The following is a 14,198-nucleotide window of genomic DNA, read 5'->3' as shown; positions in this document are numbered from 1 at the left end:
CTGTTTCCTCCATCTGGGATGCTCTTATCTCTGCACGCTAACACTGCTGGTACCTTCTTATCGCCTAGTGCTGAGCTGTGCCAAGTTGCTTCAGTCGTGTCTGACTCTGTGTGACCCCACGGACTGCAGCCTGCCAGGCTCCTCTGTCCATGGGTTTTTCCAGGCAAGAATATTGGAGTGGGTTGCCATGCCCTCCTCCAGGAGAATCTTCCTGACCCAGGGACTGAATCCAAGTCTCTTATGTCTCCTGTATTGGCAGGTGGGTTCTTTACCACTACACCAACTTGAAGCCTGCTATCGCCTGGATTTTGGCTTAACTGTCTCTGCTCAAGAAAAGTCTTCCCTAACCCTAAGCTTCCCACTAAAGAATCCACCTGCAGTGCATGAGACCTGGGTTCAATCCACGTGTTGGGAGGATCCCCTGGAGAAGGGAATGGCAACCCTCTCCAGTATTCTTGCCTGGAGAATCCATGGACAGAGGAGCCTGGTGGGCCACAGTCCATGGGGTCACAAAGAGTCAGACACGACTGAGCAACTGAGGCTTTCAGACTCCAACCCTAAGTGAATGTGGCCCCGAGTCACTCAGGTCATTTCACAGATTTGAATGTTCCCCACAGAACCGGCCAGTGTGACATCTGAAACCTCTCTTGATAAGTCATTTCTGTTTACTGACCCCTCCGGGGATGTAAAAGCTATGAGGTCATGCATTTGTCTATTGTTTCATAATTATATTTCCTGATTCTTAAACAGCCCCTGGCACACTCAAAAAAACATATGTTGAATGAGTGAATGAATGCTTCAGCGAGTACAACGGTGTTGATAACCTCGATGTTCAGTGGGTATTTCTAAAAATAATGGCAAATTTAAGCAGTGACTGTTCCAGACCTTTTTTAACACAGAAGGAGACATTTCGCACTGCGGTCTTCTTCCTCCTTCTTGAAAAGCACCGTTTCTTCTGGCCTGCATACTCTTTGTGAAGACAGCTAGCAATTATGACTGGTTTCTGGAACACAGAACAGAGTGATTTTCCTCTTAAGCAGCAGTCACTTTTCATTTCTATGCTCTGCCTCCTGGAACCTCTCTTGCCCCCCGTCATGAACCAATCCATATTTGCGTTGAGGGCAATCCACATTGCTTGTCTCAGATGTAACATGCTGGTGGATGTTGACAATACTTCTTGCTAAAAGCAGATGAATGAATAAAGAATATATATGTATTACTCAGCCATAAAAAGAGTGAAATCAGGTCATTTGCAGCAACATGGATGAACCTAGAAATGATCACACTAAGTGAAGTTAAGTCAGAAAGATACAGACAGATATCATATGAGATCACTTACACATGCAATCTAAACTACAACACAAATAAACTTATCTATGAGACAAACAAAAAATAAATGGACTGAGTAAACAGCATCATTTCAGGCTGGCTTCTTGTCTTCCAGTAACAGAAATATCTAGACTCATGTGAACACCTCCCACATCAAAATCAAAGAGTAATCCTTAAAATCTTAGTCTCTACCCGACATTCTATAACAAATCTCACGTAAATTCTTTGACTCATGAGACTGGGGGTTTGAAATTGCAGCTCTATATATCTAAGGCCATTTTTCTCAAACAAACAAGATGAAACCAGTGTGATTTGCATTCTTCTTTGAGCATGAAGGACTTCGAAAGAAGTGCCTGCATGTTTAGGAACTGCTTAAATGCACGGTTTCCCAGGTGGTTCCGTGGTAAAGAACCCGCCTGCAGTGCAGGAGATGCAAGCGATGCATGCGATGCGGGTTCCGTCCCTGGTCGGGAAGAGCCCCTGGAGGAGGAAATGGCAGCCCGCTCCAGTGTTCTTGCCTGGAGAATCCCAGGGACAGAGGAGCCTGGCAGGCTGCAGTCCATGGGGTCGCAGTCAGACACCACTGAGCGCGCACACACACCCAACTCCAGACTTTCTAAACAAAACCCAGCACATCAACCTCGATTCCTGAGTTCCCGAGCATTCCATTAACACCCATTTTGACACTTGAATCCCTACCTCCTCTATTGATGTGTTCAGGGCGGTGGCTGTTCTTATTCTTTCTGCTTGAACATCTTCGTCTTCACCTATAGGTTCTTCTGCATTTGAACGAGCGTCTCTGCTTTGGGGGGAAATTCTACAGAAAAGATGAAACACACAGCATGTGGGTTTTTTTGCTAGGTGTCAAAGATATATCAAACATCAGCTTCTCTAACTATCCCTTCCACTCCCTGCCATAGACTTGAACACCCAGCTGTACTTAAAACAGGTAACCAGCAAGCTCCTACTGCAGGCACAAGGAGCTCCGCATCATGTGGCAGCCTGGACGGGCAAGGGGCCTGAGGGGGAGCGGATACAGGTACGTGCTGGGGGGAGTCGCTTTGCTGCTCACCTGAAACTATGGCATTGTGGTTGGCTACACCATAATGCAAAGTGAAAAGCTAAAAAAAACCCAGCTTCTCTGTGATTTCACCACGGTCCTTTCAGCACACTGGTGATGAGGCCGACTGTGAACGGTGAGTCTTCTTTTGCCAGGAACGCCCACCCCTGCAGCCGAGTCCCCTTCTTGTGCTGCTGCTGTTCTCCTGAGTGTCTCTGACCCTTTCAAACTTCTCAGCAAGTACTGCCGCTGCTTTAAGAATCAGGTCCCGTGTTCTTCTCCACTGACGCTGAGCCCGTGTGGTCCCCTGCGTTCTTCTCTGCTGACTCTGAGCCCGTGTTACTCACGCCCAGGATCTGCCTGGTACCCTTCCCTGTTTGGAGCTTCCCTGGTGGCTCAGGATCTGCCTGCAGTGCCGGAGACCTGGGTTCGATCCCTGGGTGAAGACTCCTGGAGGAGGAAATGGCAACCCGCCCACTCCAGGATTCCTGACTGTTGACCCTTACTAGAGTCTCCCCCTGCTAAAACACTTGAGTCGTGCTGCCGAACCAACTCCATCCTATCGCTCTGGTCAGGCACACGTGATCCTCTTGAGTGGGAAAGGGCGTGCCTGAGTTCTCACTAAAATGCTTTTCTTAGTATACATATTTTACTGAAGTACAGTTGGCTTACAATGGTTCAGGTGCACAGGAGGTGGTTCAGTTACACGTACATACGGATATTATTTTTCAGATTGTTTTCCCTTGTTACTTATTATAAGATATTGACCACAGGTCCCTGTGCTATACAGTAAACCTTTCTTGCTTATAGAATATCTATCTTTTTTAGTTAGAAATCTAGCATTCTATTCATACTAAGTCAAACAAGTATTTGAGTTCTCATTAAATTTTTGAGAGCTTGAAAGCTCCCTTCAGCTAATTAATGGCAGAACTCTGCCTGGTAGGGGTGATTTAGTCACTAAGTCGTGTCCGACTCTTGCCACCCCATTGACTGTAGCCCGCCAGGCTCCTCTGTCCTTTGGGATTCTCCAGGCAAGAATACTGGAGTGGGTTGCTGTTTCCTTCTCCAGGAATTCTTCCTGACCCAGGGATCGAACCCAGGTCTCCTGCGTTGCAGGAAGATTCTTTCACCAACTGAGCTACAAAGGAAGCCTCTGCCTGGGTATCCCATTTCCTGGCAGTTCAGCCAGAAATCTGCTGACCACGCTATTTATACTGTTAATACAAATCAGCATTAAGAGGTTGGGGTGCAGCCACTCCCTAGGAATATTAAAATGCAATATTAAGTATGAAATTAACTTTTATCCCAACCTGAAAACAGGATCCTTTTGCATTATTTTCTTTCCACATTTTGCTTCTAGGCATCGCAGGACAAACATGAAGAGCAAAGCCTGGAAGTAAGGCTAGGAGCAAAGAAACAGTTACACGGAGGGATGAGTTCACATCAGAAACATCTGAATCGTAGTTTGGGTCTTTTGTCTTCAGACAAAACAGTCATGAAGCATTCATACAGATCAGTTCTATAGTAACAATCCAACTTGGGGAACCCGCCTCCTGTCTTTCTTCCTGTTGTACAACCTACATCTGGTCTGGCAGCACGTGTGACCTGCTTCTCTTTTCAAAGTTACCCAGAACCTAGGGCTGCTCCTCACTCTGCCGGGCCGTAATCACTGACAGTAACACCGCAGCCCCTGGCTGTGGGTCTCTCTTCTTCCCTTGCCCCAAACATCTACTCTCAACAGAGCAACGGGAGCTGTATTTTTAGCATAGATCAGATCACAGCACTTCCCTGAAAACTCCGCTGGCTGCTGGCTCTCACAAGGAAGATAAAAGTCCTGGACATGACCCAGGATCACCGAGCCACCCACTCTGCTCACCCACACTCAGCTCGGTTCTCTCTGTGACCTTCACTCTCCCCTGTGGCTACCCTGCCCCAACCACCTGGCCACCTGCCTGACCCTGGATCAAGCCAGGGTCACTTTTCTCCCTGCTCTGGGAATATTCCTCCCCGTGATGTCCCCACAGCTTGCTTCCTTGCCTCCTGCAGGTTTTTATTTTTAAAGTCCATCCATCTCACACAGCATGTTATTTACTTAGTTTATTATCTGCCTTCTTCCACCAGAATTTAAGCCCCATGAGGGCAAGGACTACTATTTTTGATCTATGCCTAGAAAAGTACTGCCATATATGCAAAGACACTAATTTTCTTCAGCCCATATACACCAGTATAATCACTTTCCCTTCTCATTTTTTTTTTAACTTTTGCTTTGTTTATCTCTAATTGCACAGGATTTAAGTTGTATTGCATGGGTTTCTTTACAAATTCCCAAATTTGGAGGGGGCAGTAGATAGGATAAATAAGAAAATCTAATTTTATACTGCATCCTAGATTTACACAGTCTATTCATGCATATAAGAAGTAACTAGAACGTAGAATCATATCTGAATGTAATTGCTTTCTCTGCTGCTGCTGCTAAGTCGCTTTAGTCGTGTCTGACTCTGTGTGACCCCACAGACAGCTGCCCACCAGGCTCCTCTGTCCCTGGGATTCTCCAGGCAAGAACACTGGAGTGGGTTGCCATTTCCTTCTCCAATGCATGAAAGTGAAAAGTGAAAGTGAAGTCACTCAGTCGTTCCCAACTCTTAGTGACCCCATGGACTGCAGCCTACCAGGCTCCTCCGTCCATGGGATTTTCCAGGCAAGAGTACTGGAGTAAGACTATATTAAAAACACTTTCAAAGTGGCCCACTTCAGACAAGACCAAAGATTTACTACAGTAAATGATAACCCCCCAAAAAAGTAGGCAATGAGGTAGAAAAGCCGTCTTACTATTAGGCACACTAGAAAGTCAGCTGCACTCAGGTCGTAATTTGCCTCTTGATATTTTATCCAGTATCGATGGATTCTCTGCAAAGACCAAAAAAAAAAAAGGCTCACTGGAAATTCACCAGCGTTCTTATTTGCATTTAATTAACACGGAATTTTACATATGGAGATAATTAACACGGAACTTTACATATGGAGATAATTAACACGGAATTTTACATATGGAGATCTCCCTCATTAAGTTTGATTCCCCCTTTGTGCCCTGGCGACAAGCAACTCCCCACAGAGAACAGAGAGGACCCCTACCCAGCCCCGCCTGCCTCTCCAAGGAGGTGACCTAAGTCTGTCCATCTCTTCTATTTTTCCTTGCTATTTTGGTTTAATGTTTGCTGACCGTCCACTCAAGCATAACAGACAGAGGGGTCTACAGTGTGAATGATTCTAGGGCTCCACCTTCTTTGCCCTAAATGGCCCCAGGAGCCGGCCTTGGTCCCAGGGGCGACTGTTTCCACCACAATAATTAGTCCCATCCTGTGATTCTTTCTTCATCAGCGACATGTTCAGAAACCACTCATTCCTTCCCAACCGTGTGTGACACACGTGGGTTGGTATATTTCGCCTCACAGGGCGACTTACATCTCAGGAGAGAAACGCTTTTTGTGAAGGAATGAGTTTGCAGTAGGGAATTCCAGGCAGTGCCAGTGAAGGGAAAGGACATTTTGCAGCTGACTTCCCCGGTCCCTGGGAGCACATGGGGTCAGGGGAGCCCTCCGACTCCCTTTAAGCCACCACCTCCTGGAAGACGGTGTGCTCCTGGCCGAGCTTTCTGCGCGCCTCGCCGTCCAGCTCTTCTGCGGAAGTGCCCCTGCCTCCTCAGTGCCCTGTGCACCCTCTCCTGCATCCCAGCCTTGGCTTCCCCCGCCCGCCCCCGCCCACTGTTCAGGACCCAGCAGGGTCCTCGGGCTCCCCAGGGACCCAGCTGGGCTCGGACCTTCCCCTTGCCCCTCGCCGTCTCCTTGGCAACCTGGGGGCCCTGGCGCTGACTGGCTGGGGCGCTCTGTCTTTGTCTCCACTGAGTGTGAAAGGAAGACCAGTGCTGCCCTGCTTGCCGTGGCGCCTCGACTGCCGGGGCAGCGCACAGCACAGTTGTTACTGTCTGGTGTTCATGTGGCGCCTTAACTACTGGGACAGCGCACAGCAGAGTTGTTACTGTCTGGTATTCATGTGGTGCCTTAACTGCCGGGACAGCGCACAGCAGAGTTGTTACTGTCTGGTATTCAGTCGCTCAGTAGTGTCTGACTCTTTGCAACCCCATGGACTTCAGCACGCCAGGCCTCCCTGTCCATCACCAACTCCTGGAGTTTACTCAAACTCACGTCCATCGAGTCGGTGATGCCATCCAACCATCTCATCCTCTGTTGTCCCCTTCTCCTCCTGCCCCCAATCCTTCCCAGCATCGGGGTCTTTTCCAAAGACTGGAAATGACCACCTTCACATCAGGTGGCCGAAGTATTGGCGCTTCAGCATCAGTTTACTTCTATTTCTCGATGAGTAAGTGTTACTGTATGTGAGTATATACGCTCACACTGGATAATGAATACCATGGAATCAGGCAATGTGTTTCCATCTGGCATTCGTTTTAAATACATTTGACAATGTTTACATTTTGTAAAGTGCAGAAGCTTTTATTTTTATTTTTTGGCTGCCTGGTATGCTTTTTGGGATGTCAGTTCTCTGACCAGGGATTGAACCTGGGCCCTCCACTGCAAAAGTCCTGAGTCCTAACTACCAACCGCCAGGGAATTCCTGGCAAAGCTTTCAAAATGGCTTTATTGTGGTTAAATTCTCATGCCATAAAATTCATTCATTTTAAGTGTGCGATTCAAAGATTTTTAGTAAATTCGCAGAGCTGCAAGAGCATCACCGCAATTAACTTAGGAACATTTCCACCACCCTAAAGAGACACCCACTCCTTTCCCACCTCAGCTCCAGGAAAACACCAGCCTGCTGTCTGTTTTCGTAGATTTAGGCAAAACACTTTAATGGGCTGCACATTCAAAATTAACGGCACATTTGATAACATTTCTTACCTTTTGCAAAAAAGCTATAAATCCAATCAAGGTTGCTGAGGGAGCTAAAGCCATGCAAGGTATCAGGACAGGGACGCCTGAGCCAAATAGCACAATGATGCCAAATGCGATGACCGTGACCTACAAGGCAAGGGGAAGCATGTTAGCGCCACACTCAGTCCACTGATATTAGAGGAAGTACGTGAGATGCGGGTGTTCTGATCAAATACATGGGAGTTTCCCCTCGTTGCAGGCACACTCCTTTCAAAGGGAGAAGGGAAGGGAGGAGATTTTGTTATCAGAAAGTGTATGACCTTCCGCTCCCAACAGGAAATCCTTAGAGGGAAAATCTGGAGATGAAGGTGAGAGCTAAATTGTTCAAACAGACTCACTGAGACCTCAGTTTTATCCCGAGTCTGTCACTAATTTTTGTGTGACTTTAAATAGGTTACTTGACTAGCAGATACAAACTGTTATGTCCAGGACGGATAAACAAGGTCGTGCTATAGAGCACAGGGAGCTACAGTCAATATGCTGCAATCAACCTCAACGGGAAAGGAAGTACATGTGTCACAGTCACTTTGCTGAAGAGCAGAAATTAAACGCAACACTGCAGATGAACTGCACTTCAATAAAAAATTAAAAAAAAGAAATTATAAAGGATTAAAGCATCAAAGAAAAAAAATCCAAAAACAGAATACTTAATTTTCTCCCTCCATAAAATGAGGAGAATTATACTAGATAATCTTCATTATTTTTCAAATCTGACATCTCAATATTCCGTAAATATGTGGTTACTTTTCAGTGGTATAAAAAAAGAAACTGACAAATGCAAAGAAAGAGGAAAATAATCTGAAAGTACATAAACAAGTATGACACTGTAACACATGGTGTTTTTTTTATATTGTGAAGAAAGAAATTTTTAGTTTGCAAAATTTGCTTTGTTTTTGCAATACTGCTTTGTCTTATTTTAATCCTTAATAAATTTAAAATTAATTGGCAATAAAGGGGGAAAAAGATCTCCAATCATTTGTAGACAAAAGATCTCCAATCATTTGTAGATATATTTTGATTTGAAAAATGTAGTTTTTCAGTGTCAAAAGTTCAGTTCTGTGCTGTGGTTCTTTATTTGCTAAGGCTTACTCATTCACACGAGAGTGGGAACATCTTAATCATCATATTAATCCACAAACCTAAGAGAAAAGGCCTTGGTATCATCATGACTCTCCTTAGAAACAACAAAGCCCAATTTCCTTGTTTGTTGGTTTATTCACTTGCCGCTGAGGAATTCTGCAGGAGGAATTCACAGGAAGACGGTGCAGACTCCAGTCTGCTTCTACGAGGCGCTGGAGGAAGCCTGCCCTCACCTGCCCTGCATGCTTTACTATGTACAGAACTGGGCGAGAGCGGGGGAGACAAGGGGAGGGTCTCTGCTCTCTAAGTGGAGACACACGGATGCTCCGCTCTGGCAGAGTCTGACGTCTCGAGCTCTGGAAGCGCTGTCATCTGCTGTTGGGAGTTGACGCACTTTGAAATCTGCTGAGAAAATTCTTTCTCGTTTTTCCCGACTGAAAGCATCACTGCAGAGCCTTCATCCGTGAGGAAAGCCCCTCCCTGGCCCGCTCCCGCAACGAAAGCTGAGGGGGAGGCGTGGTTCTACCGGAGATGCTGAGTGAGTCCTCATCTGAGAGGCTGTCGGATCTGTGCAGACAGGGTGAGTGGGGAGTGCCTGGTAACCCAGCGGCTGCCTTCTCCCTCGACACGCTGCAGCGGGCATTTGTCTAGAAGTACATTTACTAAACGGAGAAGGCAATGGCACCCCATTCCAGTACTCTTGCCTGGAAAACCCCATGGATGGAGGAGCCTGGTGGGCTGCAATCCATGGAGTCGCTGAAAGTCGGACACAATTGAGTGACTTCACTTTCACTTTTCACTTTCCTGCATTGGAGAACGAGATGTCACCCCACTCCAGTGTTCTTGCCTGGAGAATCCCAGGGACGGGGGAGCCTGGTGGGCTGCCGTCTATGGGGTCGCACAGAGTCGGACACAACTGAAGTGACTTAGCAGCAGCAGCATTTACTAAATCTCAGCCTGGAGTGGTTTCTGCTCGAGAGCCAACAGAATGAGTGGGCAAAGACATAAAGAAAAAGGAAGCACGACTCCGGGCTGCTGATGACTTAGGACTGAAGACCAGTAAGCTCAAAGAGTGTCTCCGAGGTTGCTCACACCAGGATAGTTGGGTCCTCACTCACTCTGACAGGAGCAGGCCTATCAGAGGCCCTGTTGGCCAATAACCCTGACATCGCTTGAACATCAGCCCTGAAAGAGACTTTATTCACAGCCAAAACGACAAGAAAACACAAAGTGTGTGCACGAATTTTTTGTCCACCTTTTCTGGACGTATGCAAACCAAGAGTACCGGCTAAAAAGAAATCAACCGTCAGTCAGACGACATCTGCTCTGCTTACCCGGCTTCTGGGTTTACATCGTGCAGTATTATTAAGTCTGTTGGCTGGGGAAAAAAAAAAGAGTTCTCACGGCAAAGTACGAATGGAAAGACTTTGGTGCACCAAATTTTCATGACGATCTCAAAATCAGTCCTCCAAATAAAAGTATTTCTATAGTCACTACCAACTGAATACCGAGAAATACTGGGATGGCCAAAAAGATTCGCTTGGGTGTTTCCATAACATCTTAACTTTTTGGCCAACCCAATACTACCTAGAGATGCCAAATCAGAACGCTGTCCACTGAGAAAGGGTGAGTCAACAGCTAGCTGCTGACCAGGACAATTCGCTGCCAACTTCTTACAGAAATCAGTGGATGACATCATGCGCATTTTCTTAGCAGGTGGACTTTGGTTGGGTTCCTCTTGTGATTTCAAGACTCCTACTCCAAGAACTGAGAGCTGTGTATGCAAGACAGACATTCCACCAGCAGCTGAGGAATTCACTAAAAGGCGCCTGAAATGTTAAGATCAGGCAACCCCAGAGCTTTGATAAACATTCCACCCAAGTTTTCGGTGATCTTACGAGCTCGGTCGCTTAGTCGTGTCCAACTCTTCTGCGACCCCGGGGCTTCCCAGGTGGTGCTACTGGGAGTCCACCTGCCAATGCAGACGCGAGAGAGACAGTTTCCATCCCTGGAGAGGGAAGAAGGGAATGGCAACCCGCTCCAGTGCTCCTGCCTGGGGAATCCTGTGGACAGAGGAGACTGGCGGGCCACAGCAACGTCACCAAAAGTCGGACAGGACGGAGCGACTTAGCAGGCACAGCACACGAACCTTCTCTGTAAATTCAAGTCAAGGTCGTACACGAATTCTCCAGGAACATCACTGATTCTGTAACATGTTACACTCGCTCCCCTTTCTAGGGTGTGATTTTAAGGTCTTGATTGTCCCCACTGCTCAAGGCAAACGCGACTGTGTTTAATGTTACACTGAAAGTTTGAAAAAGAACTGTTTGTGTAAATACTTACTATATAGAAGCAAAATGACCAAAGGCCGCTATTTTTCCTCCTCTTACGAAAAATAAATGCTATCACGTACATCAGGGAGACAAGTGAAGCCGCATAACCAAGCGTCAGGACAACCTGAAACAATACAAAGACACACCAAAGTCAAGAAAATGAAACATTAACTGAGGGAGAGGTTACAAGCGTTGCTGAAGCTTCTCGTCACACATGCTCTCTGCGTGGTTTCTGTTTGGGTGTGTGACAGACCAAGAATGGAAACATCACTACTGTACGAAACTGCATCAGTGTGAAAGTTTACCATGAATTGCTGTGTAAGATACTCTCTGTGCCATTGTTACTTACCAAAGCAAATACAATTCGGCTTGTGAGATAAATGTGCTCTCTGTTTGCTAGGTAGAAAATCAAATACATGGCAAGGAGCATGAGACTGTAGAGGCTGACATCCACCAGCGCCTGCCCACACCAGTACGCAGAGGGGAAGAGGCCAGAGATCCACAGCTGGGACTTGGTTCTCTTCTGATGGAAAACCATAGCAGATACATGGATTCAGTTGGAATTCAAATACAAAAAAGCAAAAACAAAAAACAACACATCAGGTGATTTTCAAAGGTAAATATAATCTAATATTCTAATACATTTTTAAAAAGATTTAAGTGTCTTGAAGTGGACCATTCTTTGAAGACTTTATTGAATTTGTCACAATACTGCTTCTGTTTCATATTTTGTTTTTTTGGCTGTCAGACACACGGGATCTTAGCTTCCTGACCAGATATCGAACCTCCACCCCATGCATTGGAAGGCGAAGTCTTAACCACTTGGACCACTAGGGAAGTCCCTAAAATTTTTAAAAGTCTAATATTTTAATATTTTAATCTGCTTCCCTGATAGCTCAGTTGGTAAACAATCTGCCTGCAATGCAGGAGACCCCAGTTAAATTCCTGGGTTGGGAAGATTCGCTGGAGAAGGGATAGGCTACCCACTCCAGTATTCTTGGGCATTTCTTGTGCCTCAGCTGGTAAAGAATCCGCCTGCAATGCGGGAGACCTGGGTTCGATCCCTGGGTTGGGAAGATCCCTTGGAGAAGGGAAAGGCTTCCCACTCCGGTATTCTGGCCTAGAGAATTCCATGGACTGTATAGTCCATGGGGTCACAAAGAGTCAGACAGGACTGAGTGACTTTCACTTTCACTTTTTCAATATCTTAATTACGTGTACACCGCTTTTAGGAGGCCAATGACAAAAGAGCCAGGTGCATCACGGTGGACGTTTAAACATAAGAATTGTTTTATCTGGTAGGTTTGAAGAATAAATAGAACAGCAGCCTCCTAATGATCAAAGCCTGAATCAGTCTCCTTCAAAAGAAACGCTATTTTGTCATCCGAAGAACAGTAAATTCTCCATTATATAAATATGCTCCTGGATAATTACTGACTCAGATGGTAAGAGATGACTTGTTTAAATCTGATGAGACTTGCCCTCCATAATGCCCTCCATAATGGGCATGACCCAACACAAATACAACCAAAAAACTGTATTCTGCACAATGGCAAGTGGATTAAAGTCTTAACTGTGGTCCTCAATTTCAGTATCAATGGTTTCTTCCCTGTGGTTAGGAAATAATGTGGCTGAAAGTTTTATCATATTCCCCTTTGAAGGTTTAGATTAATCTGAGTGCCCGCCAGACTGTTGCCCTCTTCCTATCATTCTGAAGTAACAAGCACTTTGTGTTCTTAGAAGTAACTTTTCTGCTGCTGCTGCTGCTAAGTCGCTTCAGTCGTGTCCGACTGAAGTCTGTGCGACCCCATAGACGGCAGCCCACCAGGCTCCCGTCCCTGGGATTCTCCAGGCAAGAAGGCTGGAGCGAGTTGCCTTGTCCTTCTCCAGTGTGTGAAAGTGAAAAGTGAAAGTGAAGGCGCTCAGTCGCTTCCAACTCCTAGTGACCCCACGGACTGCAGCCTACCAGGCTCCTCCGTCTGTGGGATTTTCCAGGCAAGAGTACTGGAGTGGGGTGCCATTGCCTTCTCTGAACTTTTCTGACTTGATAGAAAGAATATCGAACTGTATTATCTGAGTTACACACATTACACTGTTCTCCTGTGAGAACACCCACAGCACTGAACACAGAATGGCTGAGGCCCCCGCGTTTTTCCTCCCTCCTCCCTCTTCTTACTTTGTAATCGCTGACACTGTTCATGGCGATGTAAGGAGACAGGCTGCATGTGACGAAAAACAAGAAGAACGAGCCTTGGGGGAGCCTCGTCCGGAGCAGCATGTGGCCCTGCAGACAGAGGACGCGCTTGGTGGGGCACACGACCAGAAGCACAGTGTCACACCAGAAAACCTTGATGTAACGCTGTAAGTTGATGCCACCTCAACAAAACAATTCATTAACCACATTCATATAGTAAAGTGCTTAAAACCAGTGAGCATTTGTAAAAAGCAAAGAAATACCCATCTTCACAAAAGCACGTGCTTCTGGAAGTACTGAAAAATCAAACACGCACATCTAGTTCATCGATCTCCACCCACAGAGGTGGGGAGGGGTAGAAGTTCCTGATCACTCAACGTGAAGCTTCAACTCCGAGGGAAAAAAAAGACAAGTGAAAAATGACTCAGAACCATTTCAGGGCGTGTATTGAAAAGAACTGAAAGCAGAGACCTGTCTGCACTGTTCATAGCAGTGCTGTTCACACGAGCCAAGGGACATAAGCAGCCACAAGTCCTCAGACAGATGAACGGGTATGCATGAGCAGAATCATTCACCCTTAGAGGAGGAAGTGCTGTCACACGCTGCAACACGCGTGAACTGAGGGGTGTCGGGAAATGGGAAGGAAGTCAGGCACGAGAGACGAGTGCTGGTAAGTGATCCACTGACAGGAGTCAGATTCCCAGAAAGAGCCACAGAACGGGGGTCAGGAGGGGCCACGGCCGGCGGGGAGCAGGGAGTCTTGTTTGGCGGAGATAAAGTGCTAATTCTGCAAGACAGAAGAGTTCCGGAGACCTGACTCACGACAGTGTGAATATACTGAACACTTCCGAAGTGTACCCTTAAAAACGCCTAGATGAAATGACAGCCAGTGGAATCTGCTGTGTGCCTCAGGGAGCTGAAACAGAGCTGACAGCCTCGGGGGTGCGGTGGGGTGGGAGCCGGGGTGTTTCAGGAGGGAGGGGTCTATGTATGCCGATGGCTGGTCCGTGTTGACACCAACACTATACCGTAAAGCAATTATCCTTCAATCAAAAATAAAGACATTTTAAGACATGACTAGATGGTAAGTTTTTGTGTTATGGGGCTTTTTTTAAACCACAATACAAAAACTAATAATTAAGGAACGATGAGAGAAGTAGATAATTCAGGCCTGAGCAACCGTCTTCCTCAGCAAACCTAGTGATGAAGAAGTGAAGATACTGGTAGCTGACTGGAAGCTTCTGAAGCACAGA

At 46.4% G+C, this 14,198-nt stretch overlaps 1 protein-coding gene across 7 annotated transcripts in view; it reads right to left on the bottom strand.

Moving 5' to 3' along the window:
• Positions 1–14,198, bottom strand: part of LOC113878210 (ATP-binding cassette sub-family A member 6-like) — a 67,793-nt gene that overhangs the window by 8,454 nt on the left and 45,141 nt on the right. For all 7 annotated transcript variants that reach the window (XR_003506938.1, XR_003506939.1, XM_027519142.1 and 4 more), the window contains 8 exons: positions 12,928–13,035; positions 11,101–11,274; positions 10,762–10,875; positions 7,306–7,425; positions 5,219–5,296; positions 3,700–3,791; positions 2,029–2,146; positions 886–1,003 (listed from right to left, as the gene is read on the bottom strand). Coding sequence is in view for 5 of the 7 variants with exons in the window: in XM_027519142.1 (XP_027374943.1) it covers positions 886–1,003; positions 2,029–2,146; positions 3,700–3,791; positions 5,219–5,296; positions 7,306–7,425; positions 10,762–10,875; positions 11,101–11,274; positions 12,928–13,035 (922 nt within the window). In the remaining 2 variants the exon portion in view is untranslated. The remainder of the gene's footprint in view (positions 1–885; positions 1,004–2,028; positions 2,147–3,699; positions 3,792–5,218; positions 5,297–7,305; positions 7,426–10,761; positions 10,876–11,100; positions 11,275–12,927; positions 13,036–14,198) is intronic.

Source organism: Bos indicus x Bos taurus, chromosome 19 (genome assembly GCF_003369695.1).
Source record: "Bos indicus x Bos taurus breed Angus x Brahman F1 hybrid chromosome 19, Bos_hybrid_MaternalHap_v2.0, whole genome shotgun sequence".
In the NCBI taxonomy this organism is placed as follows: domain Eukaryota; kingdom Metazoa; phylum Chordata; class Mammalia; order Artiodactyla; family Bovidae; genus Bos; species Bos indicus x Bos taurus.
Note: the sequence above shows the minus strand (reverse complement) of the source record. Positions and strands in the feature narration are given on the sequence as shown.